Source organism: Thermobia domestica, chromosome 18, assembly GCF_964235325.1.
Source record: "Thermobia domestica chromosome 18, izTheDome1.hap1.1, whole genome shotgun sequence".
NCBI classification, from domain to species: Eukaryota; Metazoa; Arthropoda; class Insecta; order Zygentoma; family Lepismatidae; genus Thermobia; species Thermobia domestica.
In genome coordinates, this window is record NC_137471.1 from 122,929,334 (window position 1) to 122,957,312 (window position 27,979).

At 35.5% G+C, this 27,979-nt stretch overlaps 1 protein-coding gene across 1 annotated transcript; it reads right to left on the reverse strand.

The window, feature by feature from the left end:
- Positions 1-240: 240 nt before the first annotated feature.
- On the reverse strand, positions 241-27,402 carry LOC145675010 (uncharacterized). Its single transcript, XM_081745375.1, has 2 exons — positions 26,879-27,402; positions 241-3,451 (listed from the first exon to the last, which is right to left on the reverse strand). Exons 1-2 carry the CDS (start codon positions 27,211-27,213, stop codon positions 1,948-1,950), a joined length of 1,839 nt encoding a protein of 612 aa, XP_081601501.1. The 5' UTR covers positions 27,214-27,402; the 3' UTR covers positions 241-1,947.
- Between the last annotated feature and the right edge of the window lie 577 nt (positions 27,403-27,979).

Below are 27,979 nucleotides of genomic sequence, written 5' to 3' on the forward strand. Positions count from 1 at the left end.
GGATTACATATAAACTACAGAAATGCAACTGCACATGTCTCCTGAAAATATGTTCCCTGTCCATAGTTTCTGTTGATTTCTTTTGGGTAAACGCCATGAAAAACTAAAAAATAGAAGGCATTATTCCAACGAGATATTTAATTTCAGGTTTGATATATGTCGTCCATGCGGCTGAAGTACTATTATTTCCCTAGAAGTGAGCTACATAAGAATGTATAACCACGGGATGTCGGAGCGACGACTTGGCATCTTCTTGAAAAGTTCCAATCCGAGTTATGAGCATATGAGCATTCATGATATTCCCCTCCAACACTAGCATTCTATATTTACCACTGCCATATTCGACCTAAAATGGCACAAATTGTGCATTCAAGGACAAACGTCAAAGGTGGCATCTGAAATAGAGTGCTCACGGAAATGAGGTTAAATAAAAGTCACTGTCCCAGCATATGTAAAAATGTTATTTAAAAATAATTTTCGAAGATTTTTCTTCATTTAAGAAACATATAAAACACCATCCTCTGAGCATTGCGTCGTTATGCCTGTTATTTTTACACAAGCAAAGGAAACAGTAGTCCTAATTAAAACTACGTATTTCTGAACATTTGATCGTTTCTTTTATTTATTATTGTTGCGTTTGCAATAGAAAACTTTTTGAAGTTTTGTGTTTGCTTTTCTCTTTGTCCTTTATGAAGTTACACAACTCGTAATACAGGGTGGCCCATAAGTAGGTATACACCCCTGTATGGATCTAGTACAATAGTCTAGTTTATGGGTTTACTAGCGTCGGATGTTCCGAGCTTAAGGCATAAGTAACAGGACATTAAGAACAAATAATAAAGAAACTAAGTCTACCTGATGGATTTGAATAAGAAATGATGTAAAATGCAATGAGGTGATTAGTACGGTATTGTATAACTACTTTTGGACTACCCTGTATAATAACTTGCTAAAGCCTAAGTTTTAGTTTACAATAAAAGTTGAAAGTTTCTGAGAAATAATGGCTGATAGCTGGAAAACAGTTAATGCTAGTCAGGTAGTGAATATGCAAGTTGAAATCTCGTAGAAAATAATGTCGTATATTCTGCAGCATCCAGCAGATTCTTTAAAGATATAATCAAATGATAGGAGAACCATAGGGAAAGCACTATTTTGAACAAGAAGTCTTAGCACTATCTCTTATTTTTAAAAGGCATCCCATGTATCTAGTATTTGCAGTTTTGCGTGGGAATATTAGGTCTCGCAAATTTAGAAAAAAATGTTCCCATTGACTTGCAAGAGCCAACACGATTTTTGGTATTAATTTCCGAGAGGTCTTCCCTTATTCAACGAAGATTGTTTCCCGTAGGAGTACATTAATATCTGCAATAGGGATTGTGAGTTTAACTTACTACTAGAGTTTGTTTCATAATAAAACGTGTGTCGCACGCGTAAAACAATGTAACCACTGATGTTTCATAATGAAATCTATTGAAATTAAGGTTTCAAATAGAAGAAATTGCAAACATTTTCTTATATTGGGTTTTTATTCTATACGAAGAACAATTACCAATGAAAAACCATTGTCGAATAATAGCGAGACTAATGTACTTAATGCGTTTCTTATCATGAATATCTCGTAGTTTCATGCAAAAGCACTTGCAGTACGGAGGACTTCTTGTGGTTTTTTCAGTGAATGAGTGAGTATGTGCTTTCTCAAAATACTTTTCAGAGAAAAACATTTATTGCATTCGTTGCATGTATAAGGTTTTTCTAAGGTATGTGTATACATATGACTCTTTAAAGCCGAATGCTGAGTGCAGGCCTTGCCACATTGGTTACAGACGTATGGTTTCTCCAATATATGAGTTGAAATATGGGTGCGCAAAGTAGACTTAAGGGAGAAGGCCCTCGAACAAATTTCGCAAACGAATTCCTTCTCCGGTGTATGGGTAAACATATGGTTTCTCAAACTTCCCTTTTGAGAAAAAAACTTACCACACTCCTGGCATGTATGTGGTTTTTGATATGGGTTAACGAATGAGTTTTCAAGTAAGACTTAGTAGAAAAGCTCCTCTCACATTCCTCGCAATTATATTGCTTCAACTGTTTGTGGGTAAGAACATGTGACTTTAACCCAGAATTACGAGCGAAAGCCTTGCCACACTGAGGGCAAATATGTGGTCTGTAATATGTGTGAATATCCTTAATATGAGAATTCAAACTTGAATTTTGAGAGAAAGCTTTGCCACATTTCGGACAAATATATGGATAATCCAATGTGTGGGATGACATGTGCAATCTCAACGTTGTCTTACCTAAAAAACATCTTCCACATTCATCGCAAGTATACCGTTTACGATTTGAATGAGTCAATATATGTGTTCTCAATGTCTGTTTTAGAGAAAAACTTTTACCGCAGTGGCAACTGTAAGCAACTTTTTTCTCGTGGATTAGAAGATGTCTCTTCAAATATGATGATTGTGGGAAAGCTTTAGAGCACATATCACACGTATAAGATTTCTTCGAAGTATGGATCAGTATGTGCTTTGCCACATCACCTTTGCGCGAGAACGATTTGCCACAATCGTTGCAAATGTGTGACTTTGCATATACATGTGTTAACATATGTTCCCACAAATTAGATTTACGGAAAAATGGCCTTTGACACTCAGAGCAAACACATGTGTATTCTTTGTTTGTTTTGTGTGTCTGCATATGATACATCAGAATTGATTTCGCAGCAAAACCTCTATTGCATTGCTGGCAAATATATGGCTTCTCTAAGGTATGAGTTTTCATGTGCCTTGTTAAGTTAGATTTCACCGAGAACGCTCTACAACATTCTTTACAAATATGTGGTTTCTCCAAAGTATGAGTTAACATGTGTTCCTTCAATTTTGTCCTAAATGAGAAGCATTTGCCACATTGATTGCATTTGTGCGGTTTTGCCTTAGTGTGCGTAAATTGATGAGCATTCAATCCAGTTCTGCAGGAAAATCGTCTGCTACATACTTGACAACTATATGGCTTCTCCTTGGTATGGGTCAACATGTGTCTTCGTAAATATTGTTTATGAGAGAAAGATCTATTACATTCCCCACAAGTATGCGGTTTCACCAATAGATGGGTAAGCATGTGAGTTCTCAACACTTTCTTATGAGAGAACGACTTTCCACATTCTTCACAAGTGTGTGGTCTCTCTCCCGAATGGATTACCATGTGCTTATTCATATCTGCCTTTCGAGAGAAAACCCTGCTACATTCATGGCAAGTATATGACTTGTCCACTTTATGGCTTAAGTCGTGCTTCTTCACCATTTGGGAATTCAAATAATAGTTCTGGGGAACAATGCTTCCATCTGGCTGAAAAGCGTGTCGTTTTTCATTGCTAATAATTTCAGTGTGTCTACTGATATCAAAAATTTCGCGAGTCGTTTCCCCATTTTTCTCGTAAGAGATGCTAGAAGTACTGAAATCAATAACAAGATTAAAAATATTTAAGTCAAAAAGAAAGTTCATCAAAATCCTTATTTCAAGTGAGCAAATTTTATGAAACTATATGCATAAAATGTGAACAACGAGGTGGTAAAAAGACATATAGACTAAAAGCTTTTAATATTATTAAGAGTTCTATAAAATTAAAGGAAACCTGTTAATACGCTCTATTTGGTATAGTGGATGAGACCTTCAGTGTTTCTTTAAACTGAATTCTACTTCAATTATACACAGTAGATTTTACTCTTTCTCTGAGCACAATAATCAAACTAACTTCCAGAAAATAGGAAACAGTGTCTCCTGCTCTTCATGTATGTTTCTGTGTATATATTATTAGAAGTGCGACACTGCATTTCTCAATACATGCTGTAGAATGGAACTCAAGCAGTTTTTATTTATGTGAATTTCATACGAATTTGTGTAACAAAAGATGCTGTCCCTACAATATCCAGATTGTTCGAACTGGAATAATTAACCATTCCGTTTTTTTTTTTAGTTTTCTCCTTGCCGAATAACAGCTTCTAAAGATAATAATAAAATTGTTTTTCGTGATCTGCTGTAAAACTGAAACCAAGAATAAAATGATAGAAAAAAATTATCTTTATACACGGAATCACTCTTTGGAAATCTTTGGAAATGCTTCGGTTCGGAGGTAGTGTGTGCCAATAATTTCTCCGATTACCATAAAACTGACCGTAACTGGAAAAACAATTGTCGGTAAAAATACATATTTAATTATTGACCTGAAGATTCCACTAATGTGGAAATGGATGGAAAGTAGAAAGGAAGTAGGGCACCTCAAAAGGAAATTTGCAATTGCGCGTGCCTTATACAGAATCAAGAGGAAAAAATGTAGATTGTGATAACCAATTCTTCAATAATAATAATAATAACAATATTATTATTAATAATAATAATAATAATAATAATAATGATGTTGCGTTGGATTTTGAGTTTACCTTCCTTTTAGTGGCGATGCTGTATGAGACGTAGACCTATAGCTCACCGCAGGATTCGAACTACATGAGCTCGCACTGGGAATCGAAGTCACATCTTTCATGCTAAAGGCGCATATGCTAACCGCTTAATCACGAGGATTTAAAAATGAGCTGGAAAAAGAGCGTATGATGAAAACAACTTGAGTTTAGAGACATCTTCCAGGAATGATGGAGAATGACAAAATAGATATTTTGAGATATAGAACTAGTGTCCAAAAATGGCTGTGCTGCAACAGAGCTCCGGTAATTTGCCGATTGATATAGAAATGGCCAATCGTCTAGAGACAATTGTCGAAGATCCTGTCTAAGGAAATATTTCGTTATTAAAGATATGTTTTTAAAAAAATAGGTTAGAGGAATGTGGCGTTGCAAGCATAGCTCTAAAGAAACAGAAGTATATCGTTGATTTCATCAACAAATTACAATAAAGCATAAATCGTAATTAACTGTGACGCATTGAAGAAATTTATACAATATCGCGGGCAAAGACATTAAGGCTGAAAGAAATATGGAAACGATTAAAGCAGTACAGTCCGGATATTCGGTACAGGTTAAACTAATCCTATTATTTTTACAATATCCCCATTTCCCTTTTACGTTACGTAGCAAATACATTTACGGGATACACTACTACGTCCCCAAATAGCATTTCATTACAGCAACTACGTAAAATTAGTGAACATAATTTGCAAGTCTAGAAATAGTTCAACTTTTGTGGCAATACCCTTGCACCACTCATGTCCCTAGAGTTCTTCCAGGCATTCTTTGAGGGAAGCGAAACCACTCGCAGCTTTCAACCATCTTCAATAACTAAGATAAATATATTAAATTGCGAATTAATGTTGTACTTGTTAAGATTGAGTCAATATCCATTTTCTGTAGGGATACCCTTGCGCTAGTCACGTCCCTAAGATTTTTCCAGGCATTCTTTGCGGGGTCAGAAACCACTGATGAGTTTCCATCGTATTCTAAAATGAATGTAAATTAAATTGCTATTTAGTGTTATCCTCTGCCGATCGAATCATTTAGAAAATACACTCCAAAGTGGCCTCTCACATTTTTATTCTCCTTGAAAAAATTTCTACAAGTACGTCTGTGAAAATTTCATTTATTTTATGTTAATTGACTCTAAAGGCCAAACAACGAAATACTACCGTAGTCCAGATTTTGATCCAGTACTTCGTTCTACTGTTATAGTTACTTTTATGCTATCCGACGAATTTTCGAGGCTATACCTTGAAACCAACGCATTTTCGCATAGTTGCTTCGACTATCAAAATGTTCATTTTTGACCAGTACATCGTACCAAAAGTCGTACTCAAAGTCTTGGTGTCTTCAATGTATGCATTTTTTCCAGTGTATTGCCTCCAATGTATTGCTTTCCAGTGTAATATTTCATTTATTTTTGGCGGGATCCTCTGTATGTTTCTGCTTCAAGCAACTATTATAATTATAGTGTTTATTTTTGTTGTATTTTGTTGTAAGACAGCATGAGTTGCAATTTTTTTCAGAATATCCTTGAGCCACTACAACTTTGCATTCATTGTCTCTCTAATGAATTCCACGCCTCCAACAAGGAACGGTAACTTTCGACCGATCCTCGAGTTAACTATTCTTTGTCCGGTTATTTTTGTACGATTTTAAAAAAAAAGTTCGGCGCGCTGTAGGTGAGAACAGAAGCATTTCCAAACAATTCTTCCATATCTTAACAATTAGCACGGAAATTATGTCTGAGATACGTGCATTAAATATTTTCTGCTAGCTGCATTAATTCAAATGAAACATTTATTTCTGCAAAATATTTCATTATTTAAATATTATTTATAAGTGAATGGTTCACTGCTGGCTGTACGTGAGAGTACTTATATACATTTACCAAAAATCTACAGTATCTGTTAGATACGCTTTTCTGAAAGCGACATTTATTTTGAAAGCAATTTTGTCAGCAGCATACATATTTGAAACCCATTACTGTATTATTTACACATAAATTTAGATGGGTAACTCATACAAGTGTCTAATACTTATAAATTTTTGGGATTGATAATAGATTCAAACTTAGCCTGGGTTGAACACATCAATAGTTTATAGATTAAACTAGGGACGAAAGTATACTTCTTTCGGCAACTCAGTACGATCATAAGACTGGAAGCATTAAAATTAAATACTTTGGTTTGATCGAATCACTAATTCCTTATGGAATTATTTTCTGGGGAAATACCATCCATTCGAAAAGAGGTTTACAGTGTAAGAGAAGACACTAAGAATAATGTTATCAGTATCCTTTCATTGGCCCAAAAGACCTCTCTTGCAATGGCTACAAATATTTAAATATTACCATTACTGTGTTTATACAATCTGAAGCCAACATCATATATACATACGAGTAAGCAAAATTTCAATTAAATTGCGACTTGTATCAATGCAATATGGGAATCATTAATCGTATTCATATACGATGATTAACTTAACAAAAATCCAAACTCGATTCCTCACATAAGAATATATATATATATATATATATATATATATATATATATATAATCTTAATTTCTTCAGCAAGTTCGCCATCAGAAATGCAGGTGAAATTATTGTTACATAATCACATATATCTATAACATAGACGACTGCAATCAAACAAACATTTCTGTATAAATAGGAGATTAACATTTAATTTGTAACTGGCAAAGCAAGATATGTATGATCTGTCAGGAAAGTAAATGTACACCTATTTTTCGAGTCTGGCATTCCTGCGCTTCATCCGTGGAGAGTATGAGAATTAAATCAATCAAATGTTTACTGAGGGGCAAAAAGAAAAGCTTAATCTGAATAAGACATTGCAGAGGAGCACAAGCTGTGAATACGAATAGTGCATTGTGTAAATAAAGGACGACACCGAAAGAGAAAGTCAGAAACAGCTGTTAAACTTAGAAAAAAAGAGTAAAAATTGTCGAAGTGGGAGCATAAAACACAAATACAAAAATACGCCGACAACTAAACGTTCACTATGCCGTGATCTTAGTGTAGTAGTTAAGGTGCTGGCTTATAAATGCAAAGGTCGCCGGTTCGAATCTTAAGTGAGGACATTTTTAAAAATTTTTGTTAATAATCTATGCAGCTCATGAGAGATGGTAAAAGAGGTCGTATTTAGTTTTTCGTAGCAATTATTATTGGTAATGTTTAGTACTGATAATACTTTTTGTCTTTGCGTATTGCTTCTATTCTTTTCTTCATTTCGAAAGAGAAGAATATCCGAACAAATGCCACCAAAATTCCTCATATTTTGAATGTAAACGCCATTTGCAATTAGTGAAGAATAAAAATTGAACGTTCCGATGTAGCTGCAAAAAGTAAAAAGAAAAAGATGGAAGTCGACCATACTCATGGATATTAAAAATACAATTTCTACATGCCTTACACCTCCCAACCACGTTTCTACGTTAGCAAGTAAGAGGTTTGTGTTTAGGTTAGGCTCGTCAATACGTTTTGCAAAGGGGCCCGGTTTAGCTCTGACGCACCACAGGTGCGAGAAGGGAGAAAAACACTTTTTCTCTCTCCCTCTGTGTGTCTATTTATCTATCTATTTGTATATATATATAACGCTATTTGTGAATGCCATAACCACCCTAATTTTCAGCGGATTGAGACGAAACTTGGCACAAACATTAATTGTTGAAATATCTTGATGAGTTCGTTAACCAGAATAATCAGATGAAAATGTTCAAAATGGCGGCCCTTCAAACTCTTAAAAAGTTCCAAGGGAACCAAATTTCGCCAATAAATAGGTATTCAGAAAGTTTGAATAAATTTTCCTCTTTTACTGAAATATTTGTGTGCAGGGACTTATTGAAATATTGGACCCGATTAATCGCCTAAAGAAGATTCACGCCCTTTCGCTACGGTCAGGCATTTTTTTTTTTTTTTGCAGGAGGGGGTTATTTTCCTATCGGAACAAGATGATTGTTAGTGATGATATGAAATTACACATTGAAAGTGAAGTAACTTGTGGAACGTGTTATTTGAAAGAATAATATAATAAATGTGCTTTCCTCTAACACAGAGAACTGTAAATCATGTATTTTAAGTTCGGAAGCCTGAATGGCGAGGAGTGTTATTTGATTTGCTTTTTAGTAACACATTGCATTGCAAATAAAGGTAGGCAACATTAGTGGTAAGTAAAATAATAATAATAATAATAATAATAATAATAATAATAATAATAATAATAGGTGTTGTTTGTGGCAAGGTAATATCTTAATCAATTCTTCTTCAAACGTAATGATTGTAACGCCATATCTCCCTTACAAACAAAATATTAGCAATTTATATCGAGAGAACGAGAAACTGTAGAGCGATGGGAGCAACGTTGGACAGTATGCACTCATAGTACTCAGAAAAGTAAGCGATTTCAATGCAAAAGGAACGAAGAGTCATTGTCATGGGTAATCATGGGGCCACGGCAGAGCCCTCTTTAGACAAAATGTCGATAGCTTATATCGAGAAAACAGGAGGTGATAGTGGGATGGGACCAACTTTGGACACCGTGGACCCATAAAGCGCATCGAAAAAAAATAAGGGGGGGGGGCGCCAGCCAGCCTTACTTATTTCCACATAATAATATAAAATTATATTGTCGAAACACACACACGAGTTAGCTACTAATATTTCATATTATTATTATTATTGTTATCGACAGCGTCTTTTCATTACGTGTGCGTGTTTGACATGAAGCCAAAGAGAAGATCTTCATTCGTAGAAAGAATAATAGTCAGTTACTTTAACTGTGAACGACAGCGAAAAATACGAAGAGTGGACTACCTGTAGCGTAAAGAAGAAATATTTTCTCTCAAATGGATAAAAAACCAAGCCGAGATTGATTCGAACTCGCATGGACGGCGCGAAAAGCCAGTGCTTTGTCGACTTTTTTTTTTTAACTGACTCACCGAACGTGTTTCAGTAACTTACTTATTGCTAATTTTACTTGCTTCACTCGTTTAACTTGCTTTTTCTAATAACTTATAACGACAGGGACACGAACACAGAAACATGGAGAACAGTTAAAAATGAAAGATGCTCTCCCGCCGGGAATCGAACCCGGGACTCCATACACCAAAGGCGCACGTGCTAGCGACTAGACCAGCGGGAAGGGCACCGCTCTCTCCCTGTGTCGTTAGGGATTACGACCACTGTATTGCCAGCTATCACTTCTGTGGGTTGTATACTATGATCACATGTTTCTTCTTTGCTGGAAGAGTAAAACTTACATTATATGTAAGACATGAGGTATTTAGACTTACATGCTCTTCATATAATGTAATAAAAGGGTCATGCTGTGAATAAGAAAAAGAACATTCCTTGGACAAAACGGAAACTATTGGCATCAGAAATATTTATCTACGAGGCATGCGCAGTAGTATATTTCAGAATAGTTTCTGTTTTGTTCAGTAAACGAAGAAAGGGGTATTAAAAAGCAAATATGTCGCGTCAACGAGATCGACCAGATTTGACAGGGGCGAAAGCAGATGTATAGTAATACAACAACTTCGCTCAGTTGATACGAGCCGAGCCGGTTGATATCACTACCCGAGTTGGTATTCTGCTTGGGCTCAAGAATTCGACCGTGCAGGTCTCAGCCTTGATTTTAAGAACTACAGTATATACTTATATTGGTGATTACGACATTTGAGGCTGTCTCGTAATAATAATAAAAAAAACTCTTGTCTTCTCGTTATCTAGACGAGACTAGATACACGAAAATTGTCCCACGAGATGCACTAAAATTACGAGAGGAGACGCACCCTTGCCGTGAGCAACACTAAAAGTATTCCACATTACTGCCTACATTTCTCATGGCTTTCGGTTTCCAGTCTAATCAGGCCATTATTTCAAAACGAGTTAAAACGAGCTGAACGAGCGAGAGAGCCATTATAAAACTCGACTCAACTCGAAACTCGACCTCGAAAACAGCGCCTTGGCTTGGAACTCAACTCAAGAAAGATACTTTTGACTCGACTCGGATTGAACTCGAGTCGAGTCGAATTTTGGCTCGACTCCTGCTCATCCCTATTCGTATTTGTATTTTGTTTTCACTTCAACAATTTCTACTCTTTTTTTTCTTCGTTTACCTATTGTTTCTGGATTTCTCTGTCGGTGTCATCCTTTATTAACACCATACACTATTCTTATTCCCAGCTTGTGACCCGCTTCAATGTCTTATTCAGTTTAGGCTTTTCTCTTTACATCGACTTCACATGTGATTGATTTAATTCTCACTTTCCGCGCACGACCGATGAAAATGTTTTATTATTATTATTATTATTATTATTATTATACTATTGAACTTGCACGGCGAAATTACTGTATAATACGATATCATTTCAGTAATTTTATTCCATTGTATGTTATTTAATTTATTAATGGGCACTAAATTGTCTCCAGATCAACGAATAAATTAACTACGGCATGCACTTTGGTGGAAATATCATTACATGAACATGTTTGGAACGAACCAATAATCTTATTGTAATGATATTTCCACCAAAGTGCATGCCGTAGTTAATTTATTCGTTGATCTGGAGACAATTTAGTGCCCATTAATAAACTAAATAACATACAATGGAGTAAAATTACAGAAATGATATCGTATTATACAGTAATTTCAACGTGCAAGTTCAATAGTATAATAATAATAATAATAATAATAATAATAAAAATAATAATAATAATAATAATAATAATGATAATAATAAAAATAAAAAATTTTCATCGGTCCTGCGCGGAAAGTGAGAATTAAATCAATCACATGTGTAGTCAAGGTAAGGAGAAAAGCCTAAACTGAATAAGACATTGAAGCGGGTCACAAGCTGGGAATAAGAATAGTGCACGGTGTAAATAAAGGACGACACCGAAAGAGAAATCCAGAAACAGCAGGTAAAAGGAGAAAAAAGAGTAGACATTGTTGAAGTGGAAACATAAAATACAAACACGAATAGGGATGAGCACAAGTCGAGCCAAAATTCAATTCGACTCGAGTACAATTTGAGTCGAGTCAAAGGTAATTTGCTTGAATTGAGTTCCGAGCCAAGTCGCTGTTTTCGAGGTCGAGTTTCGAGTTGAGTTGAGTTTGATAATGGCTCGCTCACTCGTTCAGCTCTTTTTAACTCGTTTTGAAATATTGGCCTGATCAGTCTGGAAAGCAAAAGCCATGAGAAATGTGAGCAGTAATGTGGAATACTTTTAGTGTTGCTCACGACAGAGGTGCGTCTCATCTCGTAATTTTAGTGCATCTCGTGGGGCAATTTTAGTATATCTCGTCTCGTCTAGATAACGAGAAGACAAGAGTTTTTTTTATTATTATTACGAGACAGCCTCAAATGTCGTAATCACCAATATAAGTATATACTGTAGTTCTTAAAATCAAGGCTGAGATCTGCACGGTCGAATTCTTGAGCCCAAGCAGAATACCAACTCGGGTAGTGATATCAACCGGCTCGGCTCGTATCAACTGAGCGAACAGCTCGAGTCGGCTCGGTTGGGATGAGCCGATGACCCGAGCCGGCTTAGTTGGAACAAGCCATCGACTCAGCTCAATTGAGCCGATGGCTCGAGCTTTCTCGGTTGGGATGGGTGACCTACTCGGCTCATGTGAACCGGTTCGAGCCAGCTAAGTTGAAACTAGTTCATCAGCACGTTTCGACTCAGCTCAACTAAGCCGATGGCTCAAATCGGCTCGGTTGGGTGAGCTGTTGGCTCGGCTCACTTCGCGATTCGGTTCGATATTGAATGAGCTGTAAGCCGAGCCGCTCGAGCCGTTGAGAAGCCCAAACCCGGTCCCAGCTGTTTTGAATATTTTTGGCTGAAGCCTATAACTTTTAACAATTTTTTGCTCGAGCCCGAATACTTGCCCCTTCGGAACTCAAATCCAGAACGTGACCGATGTCCTTGCCTCCTGAAGACTTCCAGACGACCGAGATCGACAGTCAATTAGCTTTTACTACTATTCAGATACAAACCGTATATCTTTTAAAGATTATACATGGTGTTGATATAATAATAATAATAATAATAATAATAATAATAATAAAAGTTTTAAACTAGCCCTGAAATTTGGCAAAACTTACTTAAAAGTAGAGATTTCGGGGAAAGGGTTCCGTACCTTCAAGACACACCTCTGCAACTACCAACATTTTAAACTAGAACATTTCATTGAAGTTTCATGTAGAAAGTATGTTTTGAGGAAAATAACTGTAATAAATATAACTGAATATCACGCAACAGTTGGGCATATAATAAACTAATTTTTAGAATATGCAGAGGTAAATATAAAAGCTTTGCTACAAAAATACCTACACAGAGCATAATTCAATGAGCTCTGAAATACAATGTAACGAAATAGCCTATGAGATTCAGTCTACAGAGCAATTGTTACTTAAAGAATGGACATACACCATTTCGAGAATCGAGACAAGACGGGAAATGTTTACGATATTTTTCGTCTCGTCTCGATTCTCATCTCCAAAGAGAGACGAAAATTTTGATTTAGCCCTGACCCGTCTCGAATGCAAAATGTTAATTCTCATGTTATTTTATTTGTTTTAGAAACGAGACGAAAAAATGAAATGAAATCTTTAAGTTTTACGTCCCACGGTTATGCCGGTTAGGCTAAAGGAGACGGTGATGATGAGTAATGAATGAAACGGTGGAATGAAGAAAGTGGGAGGAAACGGGAGAACCCCGAGAAAACCCACGCACACGGTGTTTGTCCACCACAAAGTTCACTTTAGAAACGAGATGAGAAACTCCTCTTCTCGTGAGCAACATTAAACCAAACCGAAATATTCTTTCCAAATGTCACGTTTCTGCTTGTAATGGTATGACCTGAGCGATAATTTAGCTTCTAGCTTTTAATCTTCTACGAGATAATAATAATTATTATTATTACTATTATTATTCCTGAAGATTTGATAGTTCAAGTATTGAAACATCCGAGTATTCAAATATCTGAATATAATAAAACGTATGTTATCGCTGATCAATCGCCATCAAAAGTTCTAAAGTAAAAAAAAAAAAAATTGCAACAGGTATTCGCAGAAGCACCTTGACCACTGAACCGCGATCGCTACGCGGTAAACGATTCGTCTTTAGTCTGGTTACGTTAGGTTTCTTTGCCTCCGCTTGCAAACTTGTATGTTATATTTTTCGATTCAAAATGTCTTTCGTATTTCTTTTATGAAGTCGGCAAAGTTTACATTAATAACTTGAGTTTTTCTTAAACCACTGGTTCACAAGTTCGTTCTTTCTCCACACGAAACTACAAATATGACAGATTGAATTCTCATACTCCCCATTTCTTTCAAAGCAGTCGCCATTACCTGGTCAAAGACTTATTTCCGCCACGATTCATATTAACCAAAATAAATTCATTTTTCGGAAGCGGAACTTTCACTTTCCGGATTTCGCAAAATTATGGAATTCAGTTAAATTCCGGAATTCAGAAGAATTTCGGAATTCGGAAAGAATCCGGAATTTAGAAAATTCCGGAATTGAGAAAAACTCCGACTTTCGAAAAAATCCGGATTTTCCGAATTCCGGAATTTGTCCGGCTTTACTTTCGAGAGTCCGAAAACTAATAATTCCGGAACGGGCTATCCCTAGTTTATACACAACCTTTCAGAACACTAAGCTAGTAGCTGTCTACAAACAAACAAGTAATGCAAAGCATGTTGTATCCTGCAATACGTCATGTATTAAAATCCGACAGCAGTTTCCGTATTAAAATCCGACAGCATGACCCTTTTATTACATTATATGAAGAGCATGTAGGTCTAAATACCTCAGGTATTACATATAATGTAGGTTCTTCCAGCAAAGAAGAAACATGTGATCATAGTACACAACCCACAGAAGTGATAGCTGGCAATACAGTGGTCGTAATCCCTAACGACACAGGGAGTGAGCTTTGCCAACCCCGCTGGTCTAGAGGCTAGCACGTGAGCCTTGGGTGTATGGAGTCCCGGGTTCGATTCTCGGCGGGAGAGCATCTATCATTTTTAACTGTTCTCAATGTTTCTGTGTTCGTGTCCCTGTCGTTATAAGTTATTAGAAAAAGCAAGTTAAACGAGTGAAGCAAGTAAAATTAGCAATCAGTAAGTTACTGAAATGCGTTCGGTGAGTCAGTTATAAAAATAGTGGACAAAGTACTGGCTTTTCGCGCCGTCCATGCGAGTTCGAATCAATCTCGGCTTGATTTTTTATCCATTTGAGAGAAAGTATTGTTTCTTTTGGCTACAGGATGGATTTTCTCTTTGGTTTCATGTCAAACATGCTCACGTAATGAAAAGACGCTGTAGATAATAATAATAATAACATAATAATAATTATTATTATTTTAATAATAATAATAATAATATGAAATATTAGTAGCTAACTCGTGTGTGTATTTCGACAATACAATTTTATATTATTATGTGGAAATAAGTAAGGCTGGCTGGCGCCCGCCTCCCTAATTTTTCCGATGCGCCTTATGGGTCCACGGTGTCCAAAGTTGGTCCCATCCCACTATCACCTCCTGTTTTCTCGATATAAGCTATCGACATTTTGTCTAAAGAGGGCTCTGCCGTGGCTCCATGACTACCCATGACAATGACTCTTCGTTCCTTTTGCATTGAAATCGCTTACTTTTCTGAGTACTATGAGTGCATACTGTCCAACGTTGGTCCCATCGCTCTACAGTTTCCCGTTCTCTCGATATAAGTTGCTAATATTTTGTTTGTAAGGGAGATATGGCGTTACAATCATTACGTTTGAAGAAGAACTGAGAAAGATATTGCCTTGCCACAAACAACACCTATTATTATTATTATTATTATTATTATTATTATTATTAATATTATTATTGTTGTTGTTGTTGTTTTACTTACCACTAATGTTGCCTACCTTTATTTGCAATGCAATGTGTTACTAAAAAGCAAATCAAATAACACTCCTCGCCATTCAGGCTCCCGAACTCGAAATACATGATTTACAGTTCTCTGTGTTAGAGGAAAGCACATTTATTATATTATTCTTTCAAATAACACGTTCCACAAGTTACTTCACTTTCAATGTGTAATTTCATATCATCACTAACAATCATCTTGTTCCGATAGGAAAATAACCCCCTCCTGCAAAAAAAAAAAAAAAAAAAAAAATGCCTGACCGTAGCGAAAGGGCGTGAATCTTCTTTAGGCGATTAATCGGGTCCAATATTTCAATAAGTCCCTGCACACAAATATTTCAGTAAAAGAGGAAAATTTATTCAAACTTTCTGAATACCTATTTATTGGCGAAATTTGGTTCCCTTGGAACTTTTTAAGAGTTTGAAGGGCCGCCATTTTGAACATTTTCATCTGATTATTCTGGTTAACGAACTCATCAAGATATTTCAACAATTAATGTTTGTGCCAAGTTTCGTCTCAATCCGCTGAAAATTAGGGTGGTTATGGCATTCACAAATAGCGTTATATATATATACAAATAGATAGATAAATAGACACACAGAGGGAGAGAGAAAAAGTGATTTTCTCCCTTCTCGCACCTGTGGTGCGTCAGAGCTAAACCGGGCCCCTTTGCAAAACGTATTGACGAGCCTAACCTAAACACAAGCCTCTTACTTGCTAACATAGAAACGTGGTCGGGAGGTGTAAGGCATGTAGAAATTGTATTTTTAGTAACCATGAGTATGGTCGACTTCCATCTTTTTCTTTTTACTTTTTGCAGCTACATCGGAACGTTCAATTTTTATTCTTCACTAATTGCAAATGGCGTTTACATTCAAAATATGAGGAATTTCGGTGGCATTTGTTCGGATATTCTTCTCTTTCGAAATGAAGGCAAGAACAAAAGCAATACCCAAAGACAAAAAGTATTATCAGTACTAAACATTACCAATAATAATTGCTACGAAAAACTAAATACGATTTGTTTTACCATCTCTCATGAGTTGTATGTATTATTAACAAAAATTTTTAAAAATGTCCTTACCGAGGATTCGAACTTGCGTCCTTTGCATTTGTAAGCCAGCACCTTAACCACTACACCAAGTTTATGGCATGGTGATCGTTTAGTTGTCGGCGTATTTGTTGTATTTGTGTTTTATGTTACCACTTCGACAATTTTTACTCCTTTTTGTAAGTTTAACAGCTGTTTCTGGCTTTCTCTTTCGGTGTCGTCCTTTATTTACACTATGCACTATTCGTATTCACAGCTTGTGCTCCTCTGCAAATATCTTATTCAGATTAAACTTTTCTTTTTGCCCCTCAGTAAATATTTGATTAATTTAATTCTCATACTCTCCACGGATGGAGCGCAGGAATGCCAGACTCGAAAAATAGGTGTACATTTACTTTCCTGACAGATCATACAATGATTAATGTTTAAAAATATACAATCTTTTATTATAATAAATTGCTGTAACGTTGGTTTTCTTTTCACTGTATGGTATCATTTAAAGTATTTATTATTACTATTCTATTTCCTGAGAAAGACATAAACTGATGATTCCTAATGCGAAAAAGTAAATAGATAACTAAAATAAAAAGAAATACAATTTCGTCTGTTGGAGTGGTGTTGAGCGATCTTCAAAAGTAAACAGGTTAAGTGATGAACTTCGGGTGTTAATGAAGTTTTCAGTTACACTAATAATGAACTGGCTACATAAGAATCCTTCAGTTACATAAGAATGAAAACTGGCTTTGAAACTCTGATGCTTCATTTTGGACATAGCATTGACATATCAAATTTGAAGTTGAGAATCCAAGAAATTTGTCAGGGAGAAAAGAGTATTCATAACCTACGTCATGCGGTAGTTAAAAATTTAAAAATCATTTCCGTTCCTAACATTTTAGCAGAATTGGAAGTAGGGTTCTGCAGGGAATTTCCACAGGGCCAGATACTGAAATCGTCACTGCCAGGAACTAATCACCATTGTGTCTTTAAAATTAAAAGGGAGTTTTTACTTCGGTCATTTCCTTCATTTTATGCGTTTCTTTGATTCAATGATTTGTTCCATTAGGTTCATTGCTGGTATTGTGTCACGTAGACCATTGTGTAATACCGCTTATGCTTTTCTGTTTGAGCGGGGAAGTAGGGATATTATATGACGTCTTGTTTTGTCGTAGAGTTCTCCAGTTTTTCATGTGGTTTGTTCACGGTTTCCTGGTCTCGTGTTGGTTTCTCCTGTGTTACAGTAGCATATGTCTAATGGAGGGATGCTTTTTTTAATGAACAGATCATAAATTTATATGCCTTATCAACATTGGTGTGTGAGAATGATCTTTGCAATACTTCCATATATTCCTCCGAATCCATCTTAGGCGATATGTCTACCTATTTTCCAACTTCTGTTGCCGATATGCAACCTCAAAAAGTAACACTACTTCTTTTACTTCTTGCCCGTTTCACAATATAGAATAGTGAATAACGAGTGTAATTGGGACGCTACAGAGACATACTTCCATCTTGAGCGGAAGAAAACACTTTCTTGTCTGTCCAAATAATGATAACCCCGGACCCTTTCGTAGCTAGCAGATACCGTAACGAAAACGATATTCTTGAGGCATGATGTTCTACAGTGAATTCTTCTTTCATGGTAGGAATTCTGCGATGGATTTCCGCTTCATGTATTTCTCCCCTTACCGTAACTGCCAATATAGACAAATACAGGTCGTGTCCAGTAGTTGAAGCAAGCTGAAAGGGACTTTTCCGTCTAGCAGAAACAAATGCCTGATTTTCCTCCGTAATAGTTTTCCATGTCTTCTTTATTTTGGGTGGCTGTGTAGCCCTTCTTCGCCCTCTTCTTGATAGCGTCGGGTCCAGATTGAACTCACGCTTTGGTTCTAGTAACCGTAATAGTAATATAGGAAGCACGACTACTATATTCCCGCATGCCAACTACACGGCCTCTTGTTACTTCTGAAGTATAAAGCATGGTATCCTATTAAGCTGTAGTTCACGTTCAATATATTAACGTAAAAATAATTTCAATACACAGACTAACAATGCCTTTACGGTAATGTCTGCATACTGAAGCAATTCATGTAATGTTACATTACTCCACGTTTTCTTATTGAATGTTTCACGATGAATAGGATGAGGTTTGCTAGCGTAATAAAAGCTCTTTTGGACAACTCATCAACAAATCTCCAACAATACGTCTCCGGTGGTCGAATTGTACCGTTTTAATTGCATACATAGAACTGTTCTCTTTTCGGGAACATCACTAGCAAAAACCAAAGTCTGTGACTACGGGGAATTCTCTCATAACTATATAGTTAGCGTACGGCACGGTAAAATCAGGACCGATTCCCGGTGGGAGCATATGTGGTTCGGACTCCACAGTAAGATGTAGGTCCACGTCTGAAATTGCCTCTGCGCTGAACAAGAGACTAAGCTCCAACCAACAAACCAATTCACGTCTGAATCAGGGGAGTCTCTCCCTGTTATAATTGGAGTATTTTGGCACAATGAGTGAGCGCTGAACTCTGCTTTCAAGCCCATAGTTTCAATTACAGGCTATGCCCTGTGAATTTGTTTTGAACAGTATCGTGTCTATTGGTTTCTAAGAATTCCATATTTCCTATTACTTCGTTCGTGGTTATATATAATGAACTGTTCCGAAGAATTAGTTCTTTACGAATCGATTCATTGAATGTAATTAATGACTAGTTGGGTATGGACTTTTGGTTTTCGGGTAGAACCATGAATTTCGAAGAAGTACTTATTAAAGCTTAACAAACAACTTAAAATATACTATGAAAGAATTGGTGGGGACCCCAGTGAAGTTTGGGATCCTAATTTCTGCAATTTTTAAATATTTTTATATATATGACTCTAAAATGATTTCAAGGACGACAGAGATATATCACAACCGAAAACCTAAATTCGGTGGGCCTCATGGTTACCGAAATATGGGGAAATAAAGAGCAAAGCCCTAGGCGTGTGGGATTTGCGTACTCGATGGCAAATTTCGAAAAATTTATAACTAAGGCTTAACAATACCTTTAAGAACACTTATAATACAAAACAAGCGGACATCTTTATGGGGTTCGTGAAACTCTTAGTTTTAAATACAACATCCCAAATCCTATTTACTAAATATGATTTAAAGTTCTGAAGACCGTTACGGATATCTGTTCACCGGAAACTGCAAGTCGGAATACGTAACGGAGAAATCATTAAATAGAACTGACAACATAAGGCTATGGGGTATGCGTACTAGACTGTACATTTTCGAAAAATTCATTACTTAATTATAATAATAACTCCCAGAACAGTTTCAGTCTAAAATAAACATTCACCTGTATAAGGTTTGAACGAATTATAGCATTCATACAACTCCTAATTTATACATATTTCCCAAATATGTCTTAACAGTTTTGAAGAATGTTAACGTGTGTCCAAAAAAAAGAAGAACTCGATATGTCTAACGGTTATCAAGATACTATTAAACAAAGACAGGCGCCATAGTTATCAAGTATGCGTTAGATGGTAAAATATCCGAAAGTGATCACTGGAGGTTAATAAGTACTCTATAAGCAATTTCTCCTAAAGTAATTACCTACTTCCATGGGGTTGCAGAATAAGATGAGATCTGCAAGAATAACATTTTAAGACCTTTCCAAAACATATATTTAACATTTTCAAGTGCTTTACAAGTACGTGTTTACTCAAAATTTCCAGTCGGTATGCCTAATAGCTAAAGAGGCACTGTGAAATGAAAACACAATAAATGTTAGAATTTCGGGAATAACTTTTTATGCCCAATAAAGAGTAAATATGATAGTACCCCTTCAGGTTATATGAGTATTTGAGTACAATTTCCAACGAAAGACTAATACACTTTTACGTTTGATTCTGGAAGTTTAAAGAATACATCAAAACGTTCAAAGTAGTGGTAATTCCATGTCATTACCCAACACAGCAAGTGAGATATCAAGAATTTTATTTTTGATTACGTCATAAAAAAGACACTTACGGATAAGAACTCCTGGATCTATGCTATAAGCAGGAGAAATTTCAGAAAACTAATTCATCTACCTTAATCGAAAGTATGGTGTAATTCTGCACTTATTATGATCGTACTTGGTGAGATCTCAGCATAGTTTATACAAAAAGACTAGTTCAGTATTGAGTATTCTTCATGACAATTCGAAGAGTACATGGACTAGGTAATACAATGAAAATTATATGACAATATCTAACAGAGTATGCAAATTATTATACTTTGGTGACGTTCCACTAGGATGTCGTCCCACTCGAAATACAGGAAAATAACACTGCTAAACTCCTGCTGCACATGATAGGATACGAAGGGGAGTATAAAACTATTGGTGGTATACACCATTACTGCTGAGAAAATATTTGAAATGAAAAAGAAAAGGAGCCGATAAATCAGGTATAAATAAGTGTTAAAATTTCCATTATTGTCACACAACTGATGCGTTGCAGTACGAAAAAGAAAAGTAAAACAATGGGCAGAAGTCATCAAACTCCCAGATAAAGTTAAATAGAGGGTTACAATGACTGGTAAGGAGTGCGATTTAAGTTAAGGTTACTGGCAAAAAACATGCATAAAACAAAAACAACTCATTCGATCTCAATGAAAGTTTCACCCTTTGCTCGTCAGAGCATCTCACGAGTGTTCGCGAAGTACATGCGCGTAAACATGAACGGGAAGCAAATGTCAGCCGAACAGGCCAAGGCTGTCCGCGAGCGGCTTATCCAATTCTACGAGAACCACTCCTCTCGTGAGTTTACGGTTGCTTTAAACCATTTACGTGTGAATATCCTTATAGTACAGTGTATAGAATATTGAAAATTATGTGGAGACTGGTGGAGCATCAAGAAAGAAGAAATCTGGTAGCCTAATTTCAAAATGTACACAAAAAGTAAAAATTGCGATTGGACGAGAACTCTTGAAGAACCCTAACTTGTCAAACCATCTTTTAGGACAGAAATATAAAATTTCTGAATTCAGTGTAAGGAAAATAAAAAAAAAAAAAAAAAAAAAAAAAACACGGATTCAAGGTTGAAACATGTAAAAGTGCATTTTATACAGACGAACAGAAGAAGCGTGCTAAGATCTACTGCCGCAAACCTTCTGATAAGGTCATGAACAAGATTGTGATCATGGATGATGAAATTTACTGTTACCAAAACTTAGCGTTCGCAAATGTTTCCAAGTATGTACACATTGATAAATGTCAGGTTAATCCTAGTAAGTTCGTAAAACATGAAGACAGGTATGAGAAAAAGTTTTTGAACTGGCTAACGGCAAAGTTTCGCGTGTTGTTGTTCGAAGTGGGACAAGCAATGGTGGCCGCTATTTAGAGTACACTGAAAGCGTTCTGAGTCCATGGACACATAAATAATTCACCGGACATACCATTGTGTTTTGGCCAGATAAGCCATCCTTGCATTATGCGAAGAAAGTGCGCGACGCGATTACTGACGCTGTTATAGAGTTTGGCGGCAAAAACGAGAACGCGCTAAAAGTTCCTCTGGCTAGACCCATTGAACATTTTTTTCGGCTCTAGTTAAACGCAAAATGGCTAAAAAGCATATTTCCATCAAGAATGTGAAAGATATGCAAATAGAAGTGGTCGGAAATATTAAAAGAAATGCCAAAAAGTAGTGGACAAGCGCTTTTTCGGAAGTTTCGGTTCTAGCTTCAAGAAATCGGCCGTAAGTGTGTCTACAGCATCAAATAGTAAACTACTTTCTTCAGATATCATTTGTTTATTATATTAATATGTGTTGTGATTTCTCAAGAAATAAAAAAGTTATTACAAAAATTCAAAGTTATCTTAACTTAAATCGCATTGCTTATATTCAGGGACGTTGTTAAAACGCCGAACATTGGCGGATAATCTGTTAGGATTGACATGGAATTGTCACTGTCTTACCCACTCCATGTATTCTTCAAAATACCATAAACAAAATTCGATACTGAAGTAGTCTTTGGCAGAAGCTATTATGAAGTACTCACTTAAACCACAGGGAACGATAATACTAAGTTCAGAATTACCACCATATTCTATATTAGTATATATATATATATATATATATATATATATATATATATATATTAGATTTCTGTAATTTATCCTCCTTATAGCATACATCCAAGTATGCAAATGCGCAAGGGTCTCTTTCTATGACGTTATCGAAAATATAATTCCTGGTATCTCACTTGCTGTATTAGAAAGGACAAGGAATTCCAACTACTATACATTGCTTGATGTATTTTTTAAACTACCGCAAGAACACGTAAAAGTGTATTAGTCTTTCTATAGAAATTGTACTGATGTAGTCATTTCATTCAAAGGGGTACTATCACATTTAATTTTTATTGGGTCAGTAATTATTACCAAAATTCTAACACTTATGGTGTTTTCATTTGAGTTTCTCTCTAGCCGTTAGGCATAGTGATGGGCAGTGGGAATATTCCCGGTGGGAAGGAAAATAAGAAATGGTAATATTCCCGGTTTTTTCCTTTGGCATATAAATGCCCGGGAAGGAATTTACTACCATTTGTTTACTTTATCTTCCAAATAATAAAAACAATATGACTAATAACTTTATTTTCATTTATTATGATTTATTTCTAGGTTTTAAATAATTTGGTGTTTAAAAAAAAAAACTTAAAATTCGTTGCTTGTAACTTTTTGTAGCTAAGAATATGATTTTTTAAGTTCCATTTCCAGTGCACTAAAAAGTAGCATAGGACTAATTCAGAAATGATGAAGAGGAGTTCCATTTCGATTGCATTAAAAAGAGCATAGTACTAATTCAGAAATGATGAAGAGGATCCAGTTTGTAAAGTAATGTAGAAATTCTGTAGAAATAAAGTACTTTTAATATACCCCGAACCACCGTTAGTAATAGACTTCGAACTGTCTCCTGTCTCTGACTCGAATTTCTGAAGAGGTAAACAGACTTCTCTTACATGTGACTTAACGCACGAAATTTCGAGAAATAGCTAGGAAGAAAGGTCGTGTGTGACAATGTTACGTGGATAAATATAAAGAGAAGTCAGTTATCTTGCAAATATTGTGAACATAAATATGTATACGCAAATGTTGATAAAATGGTGCGACATATGTTTTCTGGCAGTTAGCCAACCTAATTTGTTGAGAATATTTAACAATTTAATGTTTATAATATCAATAGCAGAGTCAAGCTTAGAAAATCCACTTACATATAAATTTAAACTGTTTAGAGGTGTAAAAGTATGTGGAATTACTATACAATTTTTGCCACATATTTACTTAGAAAGAACATATTGTAAGTAAATATACATTTATGCGTGCGCTCCAAATGTAATATAATAAGATAATGCCGCTCAGAATATACTTTTATGAGATCCTCTGTAGACAATAGTAATAATATACTACGATAAAAAAACGAATTTTACTTTGAAATCATAATATAGTATATAGAATGCATTTTTTGTGATTGTACATAAATTCACGGAAAATTCCTATTTTAGGAATCTTCCCGAATAATATCTTCTCGGGAATTTGCCCATCACTAGTTAGGCATATCAACTAGAAATTCCGATTACACACATTTGTAACACAATTTGAAATTGTAAAGATATAAATTCAAAATCTTCTAAAATAGGATCTTTGCAGACTTCACTGTATTCTATAATCCCACGGAGGTACCAATTACTTTAGGAGAAATTCCTCCTAAAGTTCTTATTAAACTTCAATGATCATTTTCCGATAGTTTATCATGTACCATGAAAACCCCATAACTCTATGTTCCCGCTCCTTATAATATTGATGGTGTTAAGGTAAAATGTCATAAGCCTCATTTCTAACTTTTTTCAGGAGAAAAAAAATGTTCATTTGCCTTAATAGCTCATACAAGCTTGCAATATTTTTCTCACCTATGCCTGACCTATGGTAAGCTGCATAAGATAAAAATCAACATTTTCAATATTTCGAGGGTCAGGATCTTTTGCCATAACACCGTCGATATGTTGAAAACCGTTATGCATATCGAGTTCTACTTTTGTTTGACACACGTTATCAACGTGCTTCAAAACATTAAGACACATTTGTGTAATATGTATAAATTAGGAGTTGTACGAACCCTTTGGTACGCCCAAATTCCATAAGGTGAAGGTCTGCTTTGAACTAAAACTCTTCTGAGTTATTATTGTAATTAAGTAATTAATTTTTCGAAATATCATCGCCTAGTACGCATACTTCATACCTTTATGCTGAAGCTTTTTTAAAATAATTTCTCTGTAACCATGAAGTATTCCGATTTGCAGCTCTCGGTAAACAGATATCCGTAACGTTGTTCAGACTATTAAATCATATTTTGTAAAAATTTAAAATGAGAGTTTCATGAACCCCATAGAACTCCTAAATATCATAGAGATGTTCGCTTATTCCAGATTATGTGTTCTTGGAGGTGTTAATTAATTTTTCGAAATTGTACCATCTGATACGTAAACCTAGTGATGGGCAGTGGGAATATTCCCAGTGGGAAGGAATTTAAAAATGGGAATATTCCCGGGTTTTTTCCCTAGCCTATAAATTCCCGGGAAGGAATTTATTTGTATTTCTTTACTTTATCTTCCAAATTATAAGAACAATATGACTAATTACTTTATTTTAATATATTATGATTTAATTCTATGTTTTAAAGAATTTGGAGGTTAAAAAATTTAAAATACTTTGACTGTATTTTATATAACTAATAATATAATTTTTTGTTCCATTTTCATTTGCACTAAAAAGTAAGGTAATTGTTTAGAATTGGGGGCCAAAACTAGCAAAAAGTAGGATGATTTGCGGAAGAAATGAGTTGATAGTGATGTTCAAGTAGTCAAGAAAGTATCGAACACATATTTTTAGGGCAGTAGGGGATTTATACAAAACGGAAAGGTAAGTGGAAGTGATTTATAAGAGAAAAGAAAGTGAATTGTGGGTAACGAAAATAGAAAACAACGTGCCATGCTGGGCTCTAACCCACCTTCACTCGCCAACGCTCGCTCTGCAACGCTGTCTGAATTTAATGTTGGTAATGTAATTTAAGGTATGAAACCATAAAACAAACGCATCGGAATAGAATATCGCAAAAAAAAGTAGGTGCAAAAGCTGGCCCTCAATGCTAAAGAACAGCCAAAATTAACAAAGTACTAATTTACAAATGATGAAAAGGAACCATTTTGTAAAGTAATTTAGAATTATGTAGAAATAGAGATGAAGGCTATTAATAAACCCTGAACCATCATTAGTAATAGACGTCGGTCTGTCTCCTCTCTCTGACTCGAATTTCTGAAGAAGAAGGCCTACTCGGACTTCTTTAAATGTGAATTAACGTATGGAATTTCGAGAAATAGGTAGAATGAAAGGTCGTGTATGGTAATTTTACGTGCTAAAATATAAAGATAAGTAAGTATCATGCAAAATTTGTGAACATAAATATGTATGCGCAAATGTTGATAAGTTGGTGAGACATGTATCTTCTAGCATTTACCCAGTCTAATTAGTTTATAACATTTATAAATTTAATGTGTTTATAATATCAGTAATAGAGTCAAGTTGAGTAAATACACTTACATATAAATTTAAACTGTCACTATATAATTTATTATATAATTTTTCACACATATTTAATTGATAGAACATATTGTAAATAAATATACATTTATGCGTACTTTCTAAATATAATAGTGTTAATAAAGTAACTTGGTACCGTTTAGAATATACATTTTAAAGGATCCTCTGTGGACAACAGTAATAATATGCTGTGATATAAAAATTAATTAATTCAAATTTGAAATCATAATATAGTAATAGAATGCAATTTTCTTTCTGATTGAACATAAATTCCCGGATAAATTCCTATTTTGGGAATCTTCCCGAAAAATATATTCCCGGGAATTTACCCATCACTAAACCCCGTACCTGTATGGTGCCGCTGTTTATTTTCGCATATTTCGGTAACCGTATGCGAACCAAGACATATCTGTATAGTTCTGTACTATATTTTAGACATATATTTAAAAAAAATTAAAAACATAGAAATTAGCTTCCCTGAACCGTATTGGAACCAATATATATACTTTTCCATATTAATATATTTTGTTTTGCTTCAATTTGGATATTGTTGGATTTGGCTTTTGCTTCAATTTGGATTTGGCTTTTGCATATTGTTGTTTAGCTTCAATACGTACTTTTTTGAAGTTCAGGTTTCTTCTACCTGGAACCCAAAAGTCTATACCTGCGCAATAAAAACTTGAAAAACTATGCATAGAAAATATGGAAGTACCTTGTAACATTCATACTAAACCACACCAACTACGGAAGTTCACATAATAATAATGAAACTGTAAAAGTTACCTTTGCACTTCAGTTGAATTTATATTAACTGTAGTTTGTTTCATATTAATTGAGTGGGACGCGCATGACTCATAATCCATTTCATATCTCGATATTACTAAATTAGCATTATTGGCAGGCTCTACTTCTTTTGCAGGCTCTGACTTCACGGAGTGAATGTTTGGTTTTGGACTTAAGGAAGAATGTATACATTCGTCTTCTGCCATATCGTCTTCCTTTGGCGAAAGTAAGACTTCTTTAATATCCGCATTTATGGAATATATATATCCCTTTCCCTCTAATGGGTCATCCTTAACTAGGATACTGTTGCTCTTTATGTCTGCTACACCAGCCATTGTGGTTTCACATCCAATACGGAAATAAATAAATCGGGTTCTACGCGTATTTAGAACTTCCCAAGCATGAAACTTGCGTATATCCTACGCTCATTCAACTTCACATGTAATAGTCGAGTGGTGTTTTTAAATGACATATACACGAGAAAATGATTGAGCACAGACCTAACGATCTAAACTAACTTTAAATGGAATCAGTGCTGCCAGGCCTAATGATTAAAAAGTAGTGACGGCGTGTTTGAAAAATAGCGTTTTGGGGCAAATTGTTGCCTAACTATAAAACTTAATTACTCTGAAACTATAAAATTTACCTCTAATAGGCACAGGTTTACTTTTGGCGCATTCTCTCTCTCTCTCTATGGCCTATGGAACCCAGAAGTTCAATGCCGCGTTCACAAAAGCTCTCCACTGACTTCTATCCTTAGCTAACTGCATCCAGTTTCTACTTTGTATTCCAATCTCTGCGAGATCCATCTTAATATTGTCCTCCCATCTGCGCCTAGGTCTTCCTAATGGTCGTTTTCCGATTGGTCTTCCAGTCAAGACTTTGAGAGCGTTTCTACTTTCTTCCATTCTAGCTACATGACCCGCCCACATAAGCCTCCTAGACTTGACGACCCTAAATATGTTGGGTAGACCATATAAATTATGTAGTTCCTCGTTGTGAAGTTTTCGCCATTCCCCATTCCCGTTCCTCTTGGGTCCGAATATTCGTCTCATTACTTTTGGCGCATTATTCGAAATAATTATTGAAAATAAAAATTCT

Excerpts from the sequence above, each read along its gene's own strand:
- LOC145675010 (XM_081745375.1), bottom strand. The coding sequence starts at position 27,213 with ATGGCTGGTGTAGCAGACATAAAGAGCAACAGTATCCTAGTTAAGGAT. Across the intron at positions 3,452-26,878 it reads AATTCAACTGAAGTGCAAAG|TACTTCTAGCATCTCTTACG; the intron begins GTAACTTTTACA and ends TATTGATTTCAG.